The 19,746-nt window shown below is 39.7% G+C and overlaps 1 protein-coding gene across 1 annotated transcript; it reads left to right on the top strand.

Moving 5' to 3' along the window:
- The first annotated feature begins 4,587 nt into the window (after positions 1-4,587).
- On the top strand, positions 4,588-8,019 carry LOC107628945 (putative serine/threonine-protein kinase PBL19). Its single transcript, XM_016331591.3, has 4 exons — positions 4,588-5,446; positions 6,030-6,290; positions 6,744-6,866; positions 7,231-8,019. The coding sequence occupies exons 1-4, from the start codon at positions 5,084-5,086 to the stop codon at positions 7,651-7,653; spliced, it is 1,170 nt and encodes a 389-aa protein (XP_016187077.1). The 5' UTR covers positions 4,588-5,083; the 3' UTR covers positions 7,654-8,019.
- Positions 8,020-19,746: the final 11,727 nt, after the last annotated feature.

Below are 19,746 nucleotides of genomic sequence, written 5' to 3'. Positions count from 1 at the left end.
GCATTAGCAGCCAACAGAATATAACCCTGACACTCCTCCCCACTACAATGCACCATTACAGAGTTCAGATAATATCTCGTAGCTACCACTGCTCTATTTTCTCCTTCCGGCATAAACCGAATTGACCGCTCAAAGCAATCCAACAAAATCCGATTCTTCGACAACCAATCAAACCCCAAAATCATCTCCAATCCAATCATTGGCAAACAGATCAAATCATGCACAAAGTCTCTACCCTCAAGCTTGAAACCTACTTGTCTACAACCTAACCTAGTCATAACTGTCTGATGCGGAGTATGTACAAGCAGATCAAATGGTAACTCTGACACTTTCAAGACTAATTCCTCAACTTTAGCAAACGAAATAAACGAATGTGATGCTCCAGTATCATACAATGCAATTAAAGTTCTATCACCAATTAAACAAATACCTCTCATCAACGGATCCGCCTTAGAAGCATCCTTGGCATTCACAGCAAAAACTCGCCCCTGGTGCTGACTCTGACCCGCACTTGGGTTCTTTCCACGCGTGCAATCCCTCGCAAAATGACCAGGCAAGCCACAGTTGAAGCACCCACCTATACCAATCTTGCAAGAGTCATATGGATGAAAACGTCCACAACGATCACAAGCTAAATCCGGAAAACTCTTACTCTAATTTCATCTCCCTCTGCCACGCTGAAACTGATCAGGGGTGTTCTTTCTGAAGCCTCCTTTCCCTTGAGGCGCATGTCCTCCTCTCTTGAAGATTTGTCCTCTCGGATGAAAATACTTGCCACGCCCCCGACAAGAGCTCCCTCCGTGAGTGTCCTTGGACGCTGCCACGGTCTTGGCATACTCCTCCACCACTCTTGCCTTATTCACCAAGTCGGAAAAGACACGGATCTCCATAGGAGCCACAGCAATTATAATGTTGTCCTTTAGCCCCCTTTGGTATTTAATACACTTCCAACTCTCATAAGTCTCCGGGGAACCCTGACATACCCTAGAAAACCTACAGAGTTCCTCAAACTTGCTGATGTAGTCCGCCACAGATAGAAAACCTTGCTTCAGCCGCATCAGTTCCATCTCTTTTGCTTCCCTAGCAGACTCAGGGAAGTATTTCTTGTAGAAAGCCGTTTGGAATACCTCCCACGGAATGTCAGCGTTCTGAACCTGTAGCAAGTGACACTCTACTTGCCACCAGTGCTGGGCCTCTCCCGCAAGCTGATATGCGGCAAACTCGACATATTGATTGATGGGAACCTGCTGCGCCTATAAAGCATGCTTCATAGCCTGGAACCAGTTATCTGCTTCAGTAGGATTAGTAGATCCTCGGAAAGTTGGCGGATGAACCTTGAGGAACGTCGCCAAGGTCATCGGAACACCACCCGTGTTATCGCCGTTTCCCTCAACATTGTCATTAGCATTCCCTTCGCCATTCCCGTTTCTGTTTTTGGCCGGTTGGCCCAATCTCTGCACAGCTTGCAGAGTCGCAGCAGCATTAGCTTCCATGGTATTCGCCCCTGATGTGTTAGTGGGTTCCTAGGAGTATCCTCATCACTGTCCCCCAATATATGATCTGGCTCATCGTCTAGATCATCCTCTTGCATCGTATTTTCAACCCGATCTAGTTCACCGTCACCTAAAAGACCGGGAATCAAACCGGGTGACCTAGCTAACCCAGTTGGAACAAATGGAGGCTCTGCCAATAGACAACCAGGTGCAACGATAGGTATCGAGGCAGAAGCACCCCCACCGTCGTCAACTGAGGATTCGACGCTGATACCCTAGAACTGTCGACACCATCTTCCAACTTGGCATACAGCTTGTGTATTCTCACTTCCAGAAAACTGCGCCGACAATTAAACAAAACTTGCATGTCTTCGTCCGACCCTATCACAAATGTTTCATACTGCACACCAGTTAACACAACCGCAATCGGAATCTTGTAGAACACCTTCTTCACCCACTTGGCCTCACACAACCCTGCCTTTTGCAATATACTCGTCTTTAGCTCTGACAGAGTATTTGTTGACCGGATAAAAATACTAACCGGTTCTTTATAGTGAACTTAACACCGTGCCTTTTGTTTTTTTTTTAATTTTTCCACAGCGATGGACTAGAACCAAAAAACTCTCCTCACCATCCATTTGTGAAGTGAAAATGACCCTCTACTATCACACCATTCCCTCCTGGTTGGTATATATAGGTGTTTTTGGTGCAAGTATAAACCGCTGGACCCCTGTAGCGGTTTATGAACATTTACCATTTACACAGAAATCGCTGGACCCCTGTAGCGGATTACGTTTATTTGTAAACTGTGGGACCCCTGTCGCAGTTTACATAGTTTACTGAAAAATTGCATTTTGATATACAAAATGCAAAAATTGTATTTTGATAAATTTAAAGCTCAAATATTTTATTTTAGTCATTTGTCCTAATAATAATAATAATAATAATAATATATGATGATACTTCTATAATGACATTTTCATATAAAAATAATATTATAAATCATTAGATTATTAAATATATATATATATATATATATATATATATACACGCGCTCATATGCCACCATTTAGGTTTGGTTTGGTAAAACTTTTCGAAGAGGTGCTTGTACTTTTTAAAAGCTCAAGCACCTTATTTTGTGTTTGGTAAATAAAAAAGATCATGTGCTTATGTTTGCAGCTTTTAAAAGATCGGATACTTTTGAAATCATCTAAGATAGAACTTTTTAAAGTTGGCTTGTGCTTTTCAAAATTTAAAAGTCTAATATAACCTCACATGTTAACTAATTTTTAAATTTAGTACTTGTATTTATGTCTATTATAGTATTTTTAAATTTTAAAAGCTATTTTACCAAATGCAATTGTTGTTGCTTGTATTTATTAAAAGTAATTTTTAATTTGATTTACCAAACATAAATGATACAACTTTTAAAAAACTATCTTTTAAAAGTTAGCTTTTATAAGCTACTTTTGAAAAATAAAAGCTTTACCAAACTAAGCCATATATTTGCTACTTGTTATTAGATAGCTGGTGTACGTTTTCAACCGACTGTATCTTTTATCGTGGAAACATGAAAAACCTTTGGTGTTCTGTGGTTTAAGCTTCGGTCCATAAATCATCATCATAATGAAAAAATGTCACAATTCTTGTCTTGTACGTACCAAATAAAAATTGTTATTACATCATTACATCTTAAAAAGAAACCAAGTTGGGTTGGTCTAGTAGTTAACTCACTAGTCCGCTTAAGTAAGTGTCGGGGGTTCGAATCTCATCTTGTGCATGCAGCAATTCATTGACCAGCGGCAAATCCTTAAATGAAATTCAATATCGCAACGGATTAGTCCTTGACCTGACGGGTTGGGGGATACCATGGGAAACGAAAAAAAAAAAAAGAAACAAACGTGTCCTCGTATCCAATGAGATAATTAGCTCAATATGAAAACGGTTTGATAGTTGATACTATCTTTTATAGCGAGGTAAATTTTGCTCACACATTAGATTTTTTAAATTACAAAAAAATTAGAAACTCTTTCGGAAGGAGGCAAGTGGCATATAGGTACAGTTTAGATAAATAGGTTAATTAAACTTTTAAAAATAATTTAAATAATAAATAATTATATTAAAAATAATTTATAAATAAATTATTTTATATTTAAATTTTTAAATTTAAAAATATTTATTTTATAAAAATATAATAAAAAATAATAATATTATGAGAGAAGTTATTTTTTTTAATTTTTTTATAAATTTTTAAATAATTTCTTAAGAAACTGCAATTTAAAAATTATATTCGACATTAATATTACTATTTTTTATATGTCAAAAATTTAAAAAAATTATTTTTAAAATTTTTCAAATGGACCTAATTAACTGAAGTCGTTTGGTTGTAAAGTTGGAGTAAAATAATTCTTAGAAAAAAATAGAAATTGAAGTAAAATCAGAACTAAAATTAAAAGTAGAAAATTATTATATATAGATATAATTATAAAAAATATATTTGTTAGAATCATAAGTAACTAGGCTATTTGGTTATGACATATATAGAAATATTTCTTTTAATCAAATTATAATAAAAGCCAAACCTTCTATGTTTGGAAAAAATATTATATTATATAATTACTTTTATATAATAACTAATTATTTAATATCCTTTACATGTTAATATTACCCTACAAATAATTTGATCCTCTAAATAACTAATAATAAATAAAATTTAATAACAACTTATATTCTAAATATTTTAATTAACTAAAAAAATAATAAAAATGTTAATGGTTTAAAATAATATTCAATATTTGAATATAAATTTAGTTTTAACAAGATAAAAATATTTAATTTAAGTTAAGATAATTCTTTGTATAGTATACGTATATAATATATACTAGTTTAATTTATTGGTTTAATAATATAAGATCAAATTTTTTTAAAAGATTTATAAATTTTAAAAATATTCTTAAATTTTAATTTTCTTTAATTTTATCCTAAACATTATTTATTTTTATCAAATGTACTTTGACAATTAAATTCTTAAAAAGTGAAGGCAATTCAACAAGAACAACTAGAAAATGACAATCTGGCTCCGTAATGGGACCTTGTTTTTATTTTTCACTTCTTAAAAATCAAAGGAATAATGATAGATTTGATTCGCATGCAGACAGTGAAGAAACGGAAACGTATGAGAACTTTCAAGTGTTCCAAGTTTGAAAGGTCGTCTTAGTAAATGCCCATGTTCTAACTTAAACCGGGTCTCACTTCTGTCTCTTTCAGTCCCTCTTGTTTTGTTTTGTTTTCTCTTCCTAACCCAAAGTATTTCATTACTGATCTATCTTCTTCAACAACAACAACAACTTCTTCTTATTAATTATTCTCCGTTCCGACTTCCCATTCATCATTTTCTTTAACTTCACGGAAGATCGATAAAACAGAAACTGTCTCACACTTTCCCTTCTTATTTTCTTCCTAAACCAGCTCCTATACATATATCATCCATCATCTTCATTTTGTACATAAATTCAATTCAATTTAAGTTAATTCAAAATTCATCCTCCCTTGATCTTCCGAAATCTTCTGTACTTGGATGATTTAGAAAGATGAACTGTTTGTTCTTCAAGGAGAAGCGCAAGGAGAAGTGCAGGTCGGCACCGGAGCTGGAGCAGCAGAATCGAGGAGGGGCGAAGAAGAAGGATCCGGCTTTGAACCGCGCCACGAACTCCACCGGCTCCATACAATCGCCGAGGAGCGTGAAGGAATTGTACAAGGAGAAAGAGAAAGAGAGCAATTTCAGGGTTTTCACGTGGCAGGAGCTGAAAGATGCTACAAGCGGTTTCAACAAGATGCTCAAGATTGGCGAGGGAGGGTTTGGGAGTGTGTATAGAGGTTCCATTAGTCCTCCAGATGGAAAAGGTGAACCGATTGTTGTTGCCATCAAGAAGCTTAACCCACGTGGCTTCCAGGTACTATTTGCAAATATGATTTCCCTTGCTCCTATGATTTGGTAACTCTTCCTTGCTATTGAAAGTGCTATTGTTTGTTGATCCTTACTAGATACATAGTCATTCATTCATTTGCTTTTGTCTAATGACTTAAATTTTCGGATAAGAGTAAAGCAGGCGTCTTGCATTGAAATCTACCATGAGATTCGAATTGTACCAATTACGTCCTTGAGATGGACAAAATGCACCACATTAGTCATCGACAATGTTGCATTGTTGTGGTATGCTGAAGGTTTTGTTAACTTTTTTCAAGTTGTGCATTTCTAGAAGAACAAGAGTTAAATAGATATCTCTAGAAACTCAGTGAGATAATTTCGTAGCATTTTAAGGGCCAACAGTGCTAAATAGTTTTGCTCAATGGGCATAAGAATGCTTCAATTTACATATACATTATTGTCTTGGTGTCATTTACAAATTTTTGTATCATTGGCACTGTTATTACTTATTTTATTTGACATTGAATTATCATAATTTATTTTAGACTGTATTACATAAAAATTGAAGTATGCTAGGATTCTTATGGTTGTTTTCTTTCCTTGTAAAGGGTCATAAAGAATGGCTTGCGGAAGTTCAATTTCTAAGCATTGTTAGTCACCCAAATCTGGTTAAGCTTTTGGGATACTGCTCTGTGGACGGTGAAAGAGGGATCCAGCGGCTGTTGGTGTACGAGTTCATGCCCAACAGAAGCCTTGAAGATCACCTCTTCAGTAAAACTTTACCCCCTCTTACTTGGAAAACAAGATTGGAGATCATGCTTGGTGCTGCTCAAGGATTAGCGTATCTACATGAGGGGCTAGAGATTCAGGTACCTACAATTATACTTTCAAGGAGTTGAAATTGTTAATGAAAAAGGGAGTAAAGTACCAAAATTATCCCACCAAAAATAAACAGAGTGAATTTTTGTCACCCAAAATGCTTGATTCATTTGACAATGTACCTAAAAAATGGGTAATTTTGCGAGAACCGTGATATGTCATGACTAATTTTCATACTAACTCTAGAAAAAGTTGATCAAGCTTTCTATTTCATTGGTCATATCATCAAGACTTGAATGTTTGCACAGCATTCTGTTTCTATTATGATAGAAGAACTAATGAAATGTGCACACTAGGATATGCAGACTTTTCTAGTCTATGATGAGTGTGATAATGCAGGCTCACAATGATGATGCTGATGATTATTTACATTCTTGTTCAGAATCATATGGTTGAATTTTGATTTTGGTTGATAATCTTTTTTCTTCTTTTTCTTTCTGAAGGTGATATACCGAGATTTCAAGTCATCAAATGTTCTATTAGATGAGAATTTCCACCCAAAGCTTTCAGATTTCGGTCTTGCTAGGGAAGGTCCCCAAGGTGACCATACTCATGTCTCTACTGCAGTAAGTTTACACTTTACAAGTGATATGTTTTCTCATTCAAACTTGCATCAATTGAATAGCTGCCCAATTGAAGAGTATACAATCACTTTGCACCATTCCTAAAGCTAGCTCAGTGATTTTATCACATTGCAATCCCTTAAGCTATGATTTTTATCATTGTTGTTAAAATACATACAATATCTTGTTATATTTTTAATGTTAGATGGTTATAATATCTCAGCCCAGTAATGATTTTCTTTTTCTAATTTGTATTCCTATTTTAGTACTATTTTATCATTTTCTCTTATCCTTCATGGATCTTAACAATTATTTAAACAATAATAGTTTATGAACCTGAGCTCCATGTTGCTTATTTTGTTATCAGGTAGTTGGTACTCAGGGATATGCTGCTCCAGAGTACATTGAAACAGGTCACCTCAAAGTTCAGAGTGACATGTGGAGTTTTGGCGTTGTCCTCTACGAGATCATTACTGGAAGGCGATCGCTAGAAAGAAACCGTCCTACGCCGGAACAAAAGCTACTAGATTGGGTTAAACAACACCCTGCTGATAGCAACAGGTTCACAATGATAATCGATCCCCGTCTGAGGAACCAATATTCCCTCCCTGCGGCTCGCAAGGTAGCCAAGTTGGCCGACAGCTGCTTAAAGAAGAATCCTGAAGATAGACCAGCCATGAATCAAATAGTTGAGAGCCTGAAGCATGCATTGCAAATTTCAGAAATGACGAGCAGTTCGAGCAATGTTGGCGAATCGTCACGATCGAAATTGGGCCGAAAAGGTAAATAGAAGCTTCCAAGAAAGAAACTTAATTAGACCTTTTGGGAGGAACAATAACATGGAAAGAAAACTTCAGTTAGACATAAATTTGAATAGGTCTTGGCAATTTGAACTTTACTAGTTTGTTGTAGATCAAGGAAATTCAACCGTTGGTGTTAATATAGAGTATATGTATGGTGCAGGTTCAGTGTAAAGCTTTTTCAAAATTTAGAGCTTAGCAATGAGGGTGAGGCTATAAATATATGTATGTGTTAATCATTATTTATTTTGTGTCTTTTTCTGAACTTGGTTCATTGGAATCTTGTTCATTTTCTCATCTACATTGTAGATTGTTCCAAGTTTTAAGAAAGATGGAGAGAGCGTTTCAATTTTTCATGATTCCGTCTTGTTCTAATCAATTTTCATTTCTAAGACTAAAGTGCTACATCTACATGGCTTAAAAGTCAATTCATGTTTGAGGACTTCCAAGTTTCAAGAGGAGTCAACACACAGTTTTTAACTTTTAGTTATTATATATAGTATATAAAATTAGAGGACTAATCAATTAATTAATGTCTTAATCAATTAGTATTGTGATTTGTTGAGATTGGTTGGGGGATACATTCATGCATAGATGTCAATGGAATGACCTTGGAGCTAATGTGTTTGATAGAAGAGGTAACATTAATAAAATTAGGTTAGGTTGTCTTGAATGTTGACTATTGACTGGAATTTGCACTAAAATATTATTATATTCCCTGATCTAAATTTTTTCTTGTCTCGTTCGTTGAAGATTTTAATGGTTGGGCAATTATATGGTGAATTATGTATCATGGTCCTCACTTCACTTTTAACCATTGGATTGACTAAGGACTTTCTAATTCAATGATAAATGGAATTTGACTATGGCTGGAAATTAGTACAATAGGGTCCAGCTGACCAGCACAAACCAACACTGAATGAAGCGGTAGCTTCTCAATAATTTCGTGTTGAAACTCGACCAATTGGTCGAGTGGAGAATACGTCATACACATGGCAGCATTCGTGTGCACCACTACGTAGTATGCAGAGTAAGTGTCTGTGATAAGTAACGCTATTTTTAACCATATAATGGAGGAACCGTTTCACATATACCACTGTTCTTTACTAATACATTGATGTTCCATTCTTTTTGAACATTGTGATTTATAATTAAATTAATATTTTTATCTGTAATAATATTACTTAAGCATAATTTTTTTTTAATTTACGTTGATTTGGTCCTGATTTTGTGAATTACGGTAAAAAGAAAAAAAATTCAGAACCACTTTACTAGAACATTGTGGTGTCAAAAGCTCTTGTAGGTTAAGAAAAATAAAAATCAAGTAATAAGCAATTTAGTTATATTTTTTATATTAATCTTGTTGATCTGTTTAATTTGTAAAAGAATTTAATATTTTACTAATAATAATTAATTGAATACTATTAACAATTCAATTTCTCACTATTATTTAAATTTTATACATAATTTTGTTTCTAATTTAATACATATCCTTATGATATGTGTGAATTGCAATTACATCAAGAAAAGGAAAGAATAGGCAGTAACGGAAAGAAGAGAATATAGACCTACGTAAGAGTATAAGTAGCAAGGCACATATTTTAAGAAAAAAATTTGAACGAAAAAGATTTTTAATTAATTATAGTGAGAAATATCATGTGATATATTTTACTTATCAAATTAGTTATAATAATTAAAAAAAGGTGTGAATGATAAAAAAATGAGAAAACCTCATTATACAAGCGATTAGGGCTTGTAACTATTACAAGTTCATTAACGTTTAATCCACCAAAACGCGCTGCAACTCCTACGTCACTTACACGCGCTATATAAAGATCTCGCATTTGTATAACTACCAAATTTAAAAGATTTGTTTCCTTCTTTGTTTTCCTTCTTTCCAAATTTCATCGTTCTTCTTCTCGCGCGTCTTCCCCTGGTTTTTCGATCGTTCTTTTCCTCTCCTTTCTCATTGGTTTGTTCTTCGTCATTGACGTTAGTTCTTCTCTCTGTAACTCCAGTTTCGTTTTCTTTTCGATTTTCTGGTTTCTGAAATCAAAGTTTGAACTCGTTTTGAAGATAATGGATGATTCAACCTCATTGTCAGCTGAATCAGAACGAAGTGGATTATGAATTTGAATCTAACGAAGTTCCTGAGGTTTGATTTACATACGATTACTCTGAATTTTGTTGCGGTCATTTGTATAGCATTGTGTAGCTGAATAATTCGTGAACATTGACTGTGAAACTTCCCCGTGAACATAAATCTGTGGATTGAATGTAATGTATTAGTTTTGATTGATTATCTGGAATTTATAGCAGACGCTCGGGTGTAGATCAAAACTTTTTTGGGTGTATTTTTTTGGGAGTGTGGGTGTATTTACAGTTTATGGCTTTTTCTGTTATTTTAGCTGAGTTGTTGTCGTTCGGGTGTATTATATCAGACATGATTGGGTGTGTTTTTAGTTTTTGTCATGGTGTATTCTGCAGCCTGTGTATTTACAGCTTATGGCTTTTATTGTCATTTTAGTTGAGTTGGTGCCGTTCGGGTGTATTATATTAGCAATAATTGGGTGTATTTATAGTTTTTGACATGGTGTATTCTGCAGCCTCTCTGTTATTGATGACCAGTTTGTTCCGAAGGTTGGAATGACCTTTACCACCCTTGAAGATGCTGGAAAATTTTACAGGAACTACGCCAAGGCTGCAGGTTTTTCTACAAGAGTTCGGAGCACAAATAGGAAGGAAAACGAGATTAAGAATCAATTGATTACATGTAGCAGAGAGGGAAAATGAAACTCTCATAGCAAAGACTCATTTGATAGGAATTGGAATGATTTTCTGCTAAATTTTGGTCTTGTGGACAACAAGTGGTTTTCAGGTAGTGTTGGGTTAAAATCTGCAGCAGAGGTGTAAATTTAATTTTTATCGGGTGTATTTATAGTCTGTGTTTGGGTGTATTATGCAGATCTCTATGCAGACCGTCATATATGGATTCCAATCTATCTGGTTCACCACTTCTGGGCAGGGATGAGAAGCACACAAAGGAGCGAGAGCATGCATTCATTTTTTAACAAGTTTATTACCCGGAACAGCTCGCTTATTCAATTCGTCAAACAATAATATAATTACCCTAAACCCTAAAATTCAATGATTTGGGTATAGTAGGTTGGGTGGTTTAGGGTTTAGGGTTTTAGGGTTTAGGGTTTAGGGTTTCATTTTTAGGTTTTAGGGTTTATGACTTAGGGTTTCAATTCAAAATGATGTTTAATTGACTCAAACAATGATAAATATACAAGCTCAAGCAATATTACAATATCAAGCAATATACACCCAAGGACAAGCAGTATTAGAACATTTGCAACAGTTGACTATATTAAATTATATGAGTTCAGAAATATACACCCAACAAATTATGCTATATACACCCAACAATCAACCATATACACCCAACACATTACGCCATATACACCTAACAAATTACTCAATATACACACAAAAATCAGTTAGAAGAAGAACTAGAATAAGAAGAATAGTAAAAGCTAGAGCAAGATGAACGGTAAAAACTTAGATGAGGTACATACACCCAAACCGATTTCATAAGTATTTAATTAGATCAAACAACGATAAATAAATAAGCTCAAGCAATATTACAATGTCAAGCAATATACACCCAAGGACAAGCAATATTAGAACAGTTGCAACAGTTGATTATATTACATGATATGGGTTCAGGAATATACACCCAACAAATTACGCTGTATACACCCAACACATTACGCCATATACACCCAACAATCAACCATATACACCCATACAAATTACTCCATATACACCCAATAAATTAAGCAATATACAGCGAAAAATTAGTTACGAGAAGAACTAGAACAAGAAGAACAGTAAAACCTAGAACCACTTTGAAGAACAGTAAAACCTAGAGGAACTTACAAGAAGAGTAAAACCTAGAATAAGAAGAATAGTAAAAACAGTGATATGAGATTTAGAACAAGAAGATCAATAAAACCTAGAAGAACATAGAAGAACAGTAAAACCTAGTTCTTCGATTTCGAAATCAGAAACAGAAATGTGGAAAATGTACAAGATGAGTAAAACAATAACGTACCTTGAATAATATTTTGTTGATGGTTTCTGCTATTATTCGCGACGAGTTCAAATGTCTCTTCAGTTTGGAATGTTGCTCGAAACTTGAGGATTTGTGTTATCTTTGAAGGAGAAGAGGAAGAGTGAGCCATAACGAGCGGTTTTTTCGAAGCGTAATCGTTTCAGTGATGCACGTGGAATTGACGCTCCAGTTAAAGAGAGGGAGTGCGGGTGGATTAAACCTGGGTTGGGCCAACTTGTAAGGATTGTATGCGTTATTTGCATGTATGTGTAGCGGGGCCCTAAAAAAATAGAGAAAAGAAAGACTAAAAAAGAAAAGAGATAGAAGAGATAAAACTTATAAAATTAGTAAATAATTAGTTAATAAATTAATTATTAAATTAAGAAATTAGAAAATAAAATTTTATAATTTGATAAGGTAGAGCTAATTAAAATAAGAATTTTAATACTAATTTTAAAAAATTTGGTCCAAAATTGAGTCAATGAACCGAACCGATCGAACTGGACCCAAATAGGCCTAAGTCTAACCATTAAAAACACACTCCACACTTAATGAGCCTCGTAATTAGCAAACACATCAAGAAAGGGGAGGGAGACACGGTGAGAGAGAAGAAATTTTCAAACCCTTGCCCCAAATTCAATTCACCATAACTTTTGATTCGGAGTTTCGATTGACGAGCCGTCAGTGGCTATGCATTTGTCTCGAAATTCTCTATAAAGTCTAGTAATCAATTTAGTGAGGAGGTTACATTTTTAGTTTCGAATTTTCTCCTCCCAATTTCGAAAATTCAATGTGTGGGTGTTGAGATTTTTTATTCTTTGATGTTATAGGCTTGAACTAACTTGAGAAAATTATTGAGTTTTTGCTTGAGAAAGGTAAGAATCCCCAAACCCTCATAAAATCTGTGATATAATGAAATCTATATTGAATTAGTGATGTTTATTGGTATTAGATTGAGTTGTGGGTTATTTGAGGCTTGTTGATGGAATTGGAGGTGTCAGAAAGCTGGAATTTGGGTTGTGGTAACTGAGTTCTCTGTTTGGTGCGCATTTTGGAAGCTTGGATTTTGTAGAACGGTGGTCAATCGTGACGTTCTGAGATTAACGAGGAATCGGCCAAGATATGGTTTTGGTTTCTCGTAACTAAAATATAATGTGTTGTGAAAATTTAGGTTAGTTGACCGTAAAATAAGATTGAATTATTTGTGTTGTTGATGCTTGTAATTGGTAAATTGTAATGATGATGTGTTCGGTAGGTCGAGTATCGGACGAGTTGGGTTGATTTCCTGATCAGAGAAGGGAAAGTCGTCTGGCCGCACGTCTTTGGGCTAAGGGTAGGCGAGGTCCCGAGCTCTTCGGATGTAGAGGGGGGTGTCACCTGCAAAGACACTCCAACGCTCAAGTCAGTGAAGTGTGCATGCGAGTAAAGATTGAGTGGTATGTGACGTACCTTGGGAGAAGGGTAGGTCCTTCTCCATTTATACCGTGTCAGAAGTGGGCCCTGCAAGGGCAGGCCCACCTTCTTCGAGACCTCCCTTGCACAGCTGTAGTGAAGCTGTTAGGGACGCGTGTCTGGGTTGGTGATCGGGTGCCTTGTTCCTAACCGTCCGTGTCGGGTGGTGCCCGGATTGGGCCGGCCCACATTCGGTTTGGGCCAGGCCGTAACAGTGCCCCCGACGCGCCGGCAACGACCGTGAGGATCGTTGGTGGCGTGTCATCTCTCCTTTCGTGTGTTGTCGCCAGGTCGGCCGTCCGTGGAGGGGACGTGCCTCTTGCGCGCGTGTCTGTTCGTTGTTGGAACGACCGCTTGTCACCTCGTTCTTCGCGCGGGGTATTTAATGCTCATAATGTGCTGGAAAACCCTGTATGCAAAGACTATTTTGCCCCCAAGTCTTTCGCGCTTCCTGGGTGGCAGTTTTAAACAGTTTTGCTTTGATTTTTTCCCTTCCCACTCTTGCTCCTACTATCTCCCTCTTCCTTACTCAGAAAATCTCAGAGCGTCGTTCTAGCATCCTCGTACACTTTTCCTTCTTCCTTCTCAGTTTTTGCAACCAATTCAGGTAATCTTTGATCCTTTCTCTTTTCTGCTTCATTGTTGTACGTTTGTTGCTTGTATTTGCTCCGTGTTCTTGTTGTTTTGTTTGATTTTTGTTGGTAGATGACTTTTTAGCGCCAAGTAGATGCGTTAGAGGAGGGGTACCATTCCAGGGTAAGCTTTTAGGTGGCTTGCATGATAGATAACTTTTAGCCATGCTTGATCTTAACTGTTGAATAGGACGAACATAGTTTCTGGGCTTTTTCTGGACTCCCGACCTGATAGACTAACGGAGTGGTACCCTCACTGTAGGTATGCCTCGCATCATTTCCCGGGCTTCTCCTTTCGCCGCGAATTACGACACCTACGCCTGGGTGACTAAGGATGTGAAGGACTCGCCAAATCAGATGGACGAGGGGGAGTTGACGGAGTTTCGGCAAGCCGAGTATCTGTGTGGGGGGACAGACGAGGAGGCCAATTATGACATCTTCATTCCTGCCCCCCACGAACGGCTGTATGAGATTAATTTCCACTCCCCCCGGGTACCCGACTGGATTTGGTTTTACAAAGCCATGTTCACCCAGGTAGGCGTTCGCATACCGTTTTTCGACTTCCAGATGGCGCTTCTTAGTCGGATATCCGTGTCGCTGTCGCAGCTTCATCTGAACAGTTGGGCTTCTATTCGCTATTTCGAGATGGTGTGTGAATATCTTGAGCTGCTGGTGTCTGTGGACGTCTTTCTCTTATTCTTCAACCTTACTAACCCTTCCAAGGAGGGGAAAACGAGGAAACGGTTCTTGTCTTTCCGATCTGCCCAGGGTCGGAGGATATTTGGCTTGTTCGAGGACTCTTATCATGGGTTCAAGGATAAGTATTTCAAGGTCTGTCCCGTCAAAGGTCGCATCCCTTTTGGTTGTCGTTGGAGGGGGAACGCCTCATCCCGACGTATTGGAGCTTCGGGGCGGGGTCCAACACCTTCATTAACGTGACCAATAAGGGGATGTCCTCTGTAAATAAGAGAATTGCCGACATGTTGTGGCCGGTCTTTGGAAAGAACCACGTGAACCCCCACCTCCTTATGGGTGAACGAGAGGTCGCCAGGAGTTATATTTGTAAGCTGTTTTGTCTTGTACTTTTGTGTTGTTTATCGTTGAATTTGTTATCGCCGACTTCACGACTGACGTATTTGTTTGTCTGTTGCAGTGGAGATGTCTGTTTCGGTAACCGGGCTCGAAGGTTTAGTTAAGACCTTCTTGGAGGATAGCGGCGAGGAGAAGGCTGACGAGAAGGTTGCCGGGAAGCTGGAAGACCCTACCGAGGAGAAGGAGGATCCTGTACCTTCGCCTCGGGACACCGAGATGTCCGATAAGAACCCTGCCGGGATGCAGGCTTCTCCTATTCCCGAGGAGACGGCCGGTATTGGGCAGTCGTCCTCTACCCATCAGGAGTATGATGATCTGAAGCTTGTCCCTACTCCCAAGAGGCAGAGGGCATCCTCCAGCCCGGAAGGAACTTTCATCGTGATGGAGAGGAACTTCGATGTCGGGGCCTTTATTGATAATCAACTGATTCCCGGTACGGAGGATCACTTTCTTAGTACCGAACTCGCGGGGCAGGCGAGGTGGATGTACCGCATCCTTCTCCGCGGAGCGGTGATAGCTCGGAAGGCCGAGTTTGAGTTGTCGAGCATGCAGGCGTTGCGAAGGAAGCTCGATACTGCTACCCAGGCCAACAACGAATTCAAGGTCCAGGTCGAAAAGCTTCAGGAACAACTGGCCGCGGCAGAGAAGGGGAGCAAGGATGCCGAGGAGAAAGCTACGTCCTTTGAGGAAAAAATGAAGGTCTCCGATGCCACCGTCTCCCGTTTAATCGAGCGGGAGATGACTCTAGAGAACCAGCTTAACGCCGCGCAAGGTCGGGTGGTCGCTATGGAGAAGGAGCGTGACGCGGCCGTCTCGTCGGCTGAGGCTGCGCGAGCTGAGGTAGAAGAGCTGAAAAGGAAACATAGGGCGGTCAGGGATCAGGGAATGAACGCGATCTTTATGACTGAAGAGGCCCTCAAGGCCCAGGTGAAGATCGTGGTCCCAGAATTCGACACGTCGGCTATTGGGGTCTTCAAAACAATTCAGGACGGCAAGATTGTTGACATGCCCCGAAAGTGAACTCTTGTAACTTGCGTTTTTTATGTGGATTTGGAGAACACTTGTTGAGACTGTTAACTTTTGTTATACTTTAGTGGTCACCTGGTCGGCTTATAATTATCGCCTTTATCTTGCTGTTTAGTAGTATTTTGTTTTGTTACCGTTTTTTCGGTGTGGACTTATTGCTTGTGTCCATTTTGCCGTTTGTGTTGGTAACTTGGTTGAAACCGTCTTGGTCTTATTATCGTGGCCGTTTGTTATGGCTATGATTCAATTGGCTCCCAGGGTGATCAGTCCCGGGTTGCCATTGAAGAACGCGATGGTGTGGGATGCATATTGGGGAATAGTAGATGGGAGAATTTAGACAAGTAAACATTAATCGTCAGCTAAACAAGTTTATGGACATGGTAGGCACTTAATAAAAGTAAATCACTGGAAATTAAAAGGTTATCTAGCTCGTCAGGCTGCTTAACCGGTGTACCCAAGCTACGAATAGAATCTCCTCAGGTTACCTGCATTCTATGTTCTCGGGATTTCTTTGCCGTCGAGTCTCTCCAGTTTGTAGGCGCCTTTGCCAAGCACTTCTCTGATTCTGTAGGGACCTTTCCAGTTTGCTGCCAGCTTTCCTTCTCCTGGGGTTGGTAGCCCGACGTCATTTTGTCGTAGGACGAGGTCTCTTTCCTCAAGCTCCCTTCTGAGGACCTTGGTATTGTAACGTAGGGCTATTCTTTATTTTAGTGCTACCTCCGACAAGTGGGCCATCTCCCTGGCCTCGTCCACCAGGTCTTTCTCCACTGCTTCTTCTACTCCCGTCAGAAGTAGTCGCGGGCTCGGTTCGCCAATCTCCACAGGTATCACCGCGTCGACCCCGCATGTTAGGCAAAAGGGGGTTTCCCCTGTGGAGCTTTGCTCGGTTGTTCGGTAGGACCAGAGGACTGAGGCGAGCTCGTCGGCCCATGCGCCTTTTTTGCTATCTAAACGCTTCTTGAGGCCTAGCAGGATGACTTTATTTGCGGACTCCACTTGTCCATTTGTCTGGGGATGTTCAACCGAGGAGAACTTCTGTTTTATCCCCAGGCCGGTGAGAAACTCTGCAAACTTCTTGTCGGTGAATTGTGTCCCATTATCCGAAATGACGATTTCCAAGATGCCGAACCTGGTTATCACCTGCCTCCACATGAACTTTCTACAATTGGATGAGGATATGCTGGCCAGCGGTTCAGCCTCTATCCATTTGGCGTAGTAGTCGACGGCAACTATGAGGTACTTGACTTGTCCTGGGCCAACCGGGAAGGGCCCCAAGAGGTCGACTCCCCATTGTGCAAAAGGTCGGGAAGACGTCAGTAGGCTCAGCTCGGAAGCTGGCGCCCTGTGGAAGTTGGCGTTCTGTTGACACTTAGCGCATTTTTTCACGAATTCTCTAGAGTCATTCATCATTGACGGCCAGTAATATCCAGCTCAGATGAGCTTCCTTGCTAGGGCTTTGCCCCTGATATGATGGCCGCAGCATCCCTCATGGACTTCTCTGAGCACGTAGTCCGTCTGGTCGGGGTGTAGGCACTTCAGCAAAGGTTGGCTGAGTCCCTTTTTGAATAGCTGGTCTTGTATGACCGTGTACTTGGCAGCCTCGCTTCTCAATGCTTTAGCTTCCTTCCCATCCCCAGGGAGTTTGCCATTTTTCAGGAAATCGGTGATGGGGTCCATCCAAGAGGGGCTCATCTTGGTCAGATGTAGAGCGACTGCAGGCTCTTTCGTGATGCCTTGAATGAGGGAGCGGTTGCCGGTTCCAGGTTTTGTGCTTGCCAACTTGGATAGGAGGTCTGCTTGTGTGTTCCTTTTCCTTGGGATGTGTTGGACTGTGACCTCCTCAAATTGTTTTCTCAGCTCTTTGACCCTTTCCAAGTATTTTTGCAGCAGTGAGTCTCTGGCTTGGTAGCTTCCATTTACTTGCACGGTGACGACCTGCGAGTCGCTGCATACTTCCAACTTTGTGGCCTCGACTTCCCGAGCTAGAACCAAGCCCCCCAGAAGAGCTTCGTATTCTGCTTGGTTGTTTGATATGGGAAACTCGAACTTAACCGATTGTTCGTAAATAACTCCGGCTGGGCTTTCTAGGATGATCCCGGCGCCCCCGGACGTCTGGTTGGAAGCTCCGTCCATATGGAGCTTCCACCGTGTGCCTATATGCTCGGTTCCAGTTACTTCCACTAGGAAGTCCGCCATTGCTTGTGCCTTAATCGCGTGTCGGGGTTCATAGCTCAGATCGTATTGGGACAGCTCGATGGCCCAGGTCATCATCCTCCCCGCCAAATCAGGTTTTTGGAGCACCTGACGGATCCCCTGGTCCGTTCTCACGACCACCTGGTAACCCTGGAAGTATTGTCGTAGTCTGCGGGAAGAGATCAAGAGCGCTAGTGCTAGTTTCTCCAGCTTGCTGTACCTAAGTTCTGCCCCTTGCAACGCTCTACTCACGAAGTAGATCGGTTGCTGGGCCTTCCCTTCTTCTCGCACCAGCACCGCTACAAGCGCTGCTTTTGTTATGGCTAGGTATAGGTAGAGTGGTTCTCCGGCTTTGGGCTTCTGGTGCACGAAATTGTAATCTCCAGGCTCGAACAAATCCTGGTAATGGCTCCAAAGCTTGGTGCTCTGATCTTAATTCATAATTGTCACAACTTCGATACAACTAACCAGCAAGTGCACTGGGTCGTCCAAGTAATACCTTACGTGAGTAAGGGTCGAATCCCACGGAGATTGTTGGTATGAAGCAAGCTATGGTCACCTTGTAAATCTCAGTCAGGCGGATATAAAGTGATAATGGTGTTTTCGAATATTATATAATAAAATAGGGATAGAGATACTTATGTAAATCATTGGTAGGAATTTCAGATAAGCGAATGGAGATGCTTTTCGTTCCTCTGAACCTCTGCTTTCCTGCTATCTTCATCCAATCAGTCTTACTCCTTTCCATGGCTGGCTTTATGTGATACATCACCACTGTCAATGGCTACTTTCGGTCATCTCACGGGAAAATGATCCAATGCCCTGTCACGGCACGGCTAATCGTCTAGAGGTATCACCCTTGTCAATGGCTTCATCTTATCCTCTCAGTGAATAATATGCTCACGCACCCTGTCACGGCACGGCTATTCATCTGTCGGTTCTCGATCATGCTGGAATAGGATTTACTATCCTTTTGCGTCTGTCACTAACGCCCTGCAATCGCGAGTTAGGAGCTCGTCACAGTCATTCAATCATTGAATCCTACTCGGAATACCACAGACAAGGTTTAGACTTTCCGGATTCTCTTGAATGCCGCCATCATTCTAGCTTACGCCACGAAGATTCCGGTTGGAGATCTAAGAGATACTCATTCTAGCTTATTTCATGTAGAACGGAAGTGTTTGTCAGGCACGCGTTCATAAGGGAGAAGGATGATGAGCGTCACACATAATCATCACCTTCATCACGTTCTTGGGTGCGAATGGATATCTTAGAAGAGAAATAAGAAGAATTGAATAGAAAACAGTAGTACTTTGCATTAATCTTTGAGGAACAGCAGAGCTCCACACCTTAATCTATGGAGTGTAGAAACTCTACCGTTAAAAATACATAAGTGAAGGTCCAGGCATGGCCGAGATGGCCAGCCCCCTAAAACGTGATCAAAGGATCATAAGGTAATCCAAAGATGCCTAATACAATAGTAAGAGGTCCTATTTATAATAAACTAGCTACTAGGGTTTACATGAGTAAGTATTTGATGTATAAATCCACTTCCGGGGCCCACTTGG

The sequence above is a fragment of the Arachis ipaensis genome, chromosome B1, assembly GCF_059453495.1.
Source record: "Arachis ipaensis isolate K30076 ecotype BB chromosome B1, ASM5945349v1, whole genome shotgun sequence".
In the NCBI taxonomy this organism is placed as follows: Eukaryota; Viridiplantae; Streptophyta; class Magnoliopsida; order Fabales; family Fabaceae; genus Arachis; species Arachis ipaensis.
Note: the sequence above shows the minus strand (reverse complement) of the source record. Positions and strands in the feature narration are given on the sequence as shown.

Bases quoted from the DNA above. Each gene is read 5' to 3' on its own strand.
- LOC107628945 (XM_016331591.3), top strand. From the start codon at position 5,084: ATGAACTGTTTGTTCTTCAAGGAGAAGCGCAAGGAGAAGTGCAGGTCG. The intron at 5,447-6,029 runs GTACTATTTGCA...TTCCTTGTAAAG, and splicing joins TTAACCCACGTGGCTTCCAG to GGTCATAAAGAATGGCTTGC. The intron at 6,867-7,230 runs GTAAGTTTACAC...TTTTGTTATCAG, and splicing joins ATACTCATGTCTCTACTGCA to GTAGTTGGTACTCAGGGATA.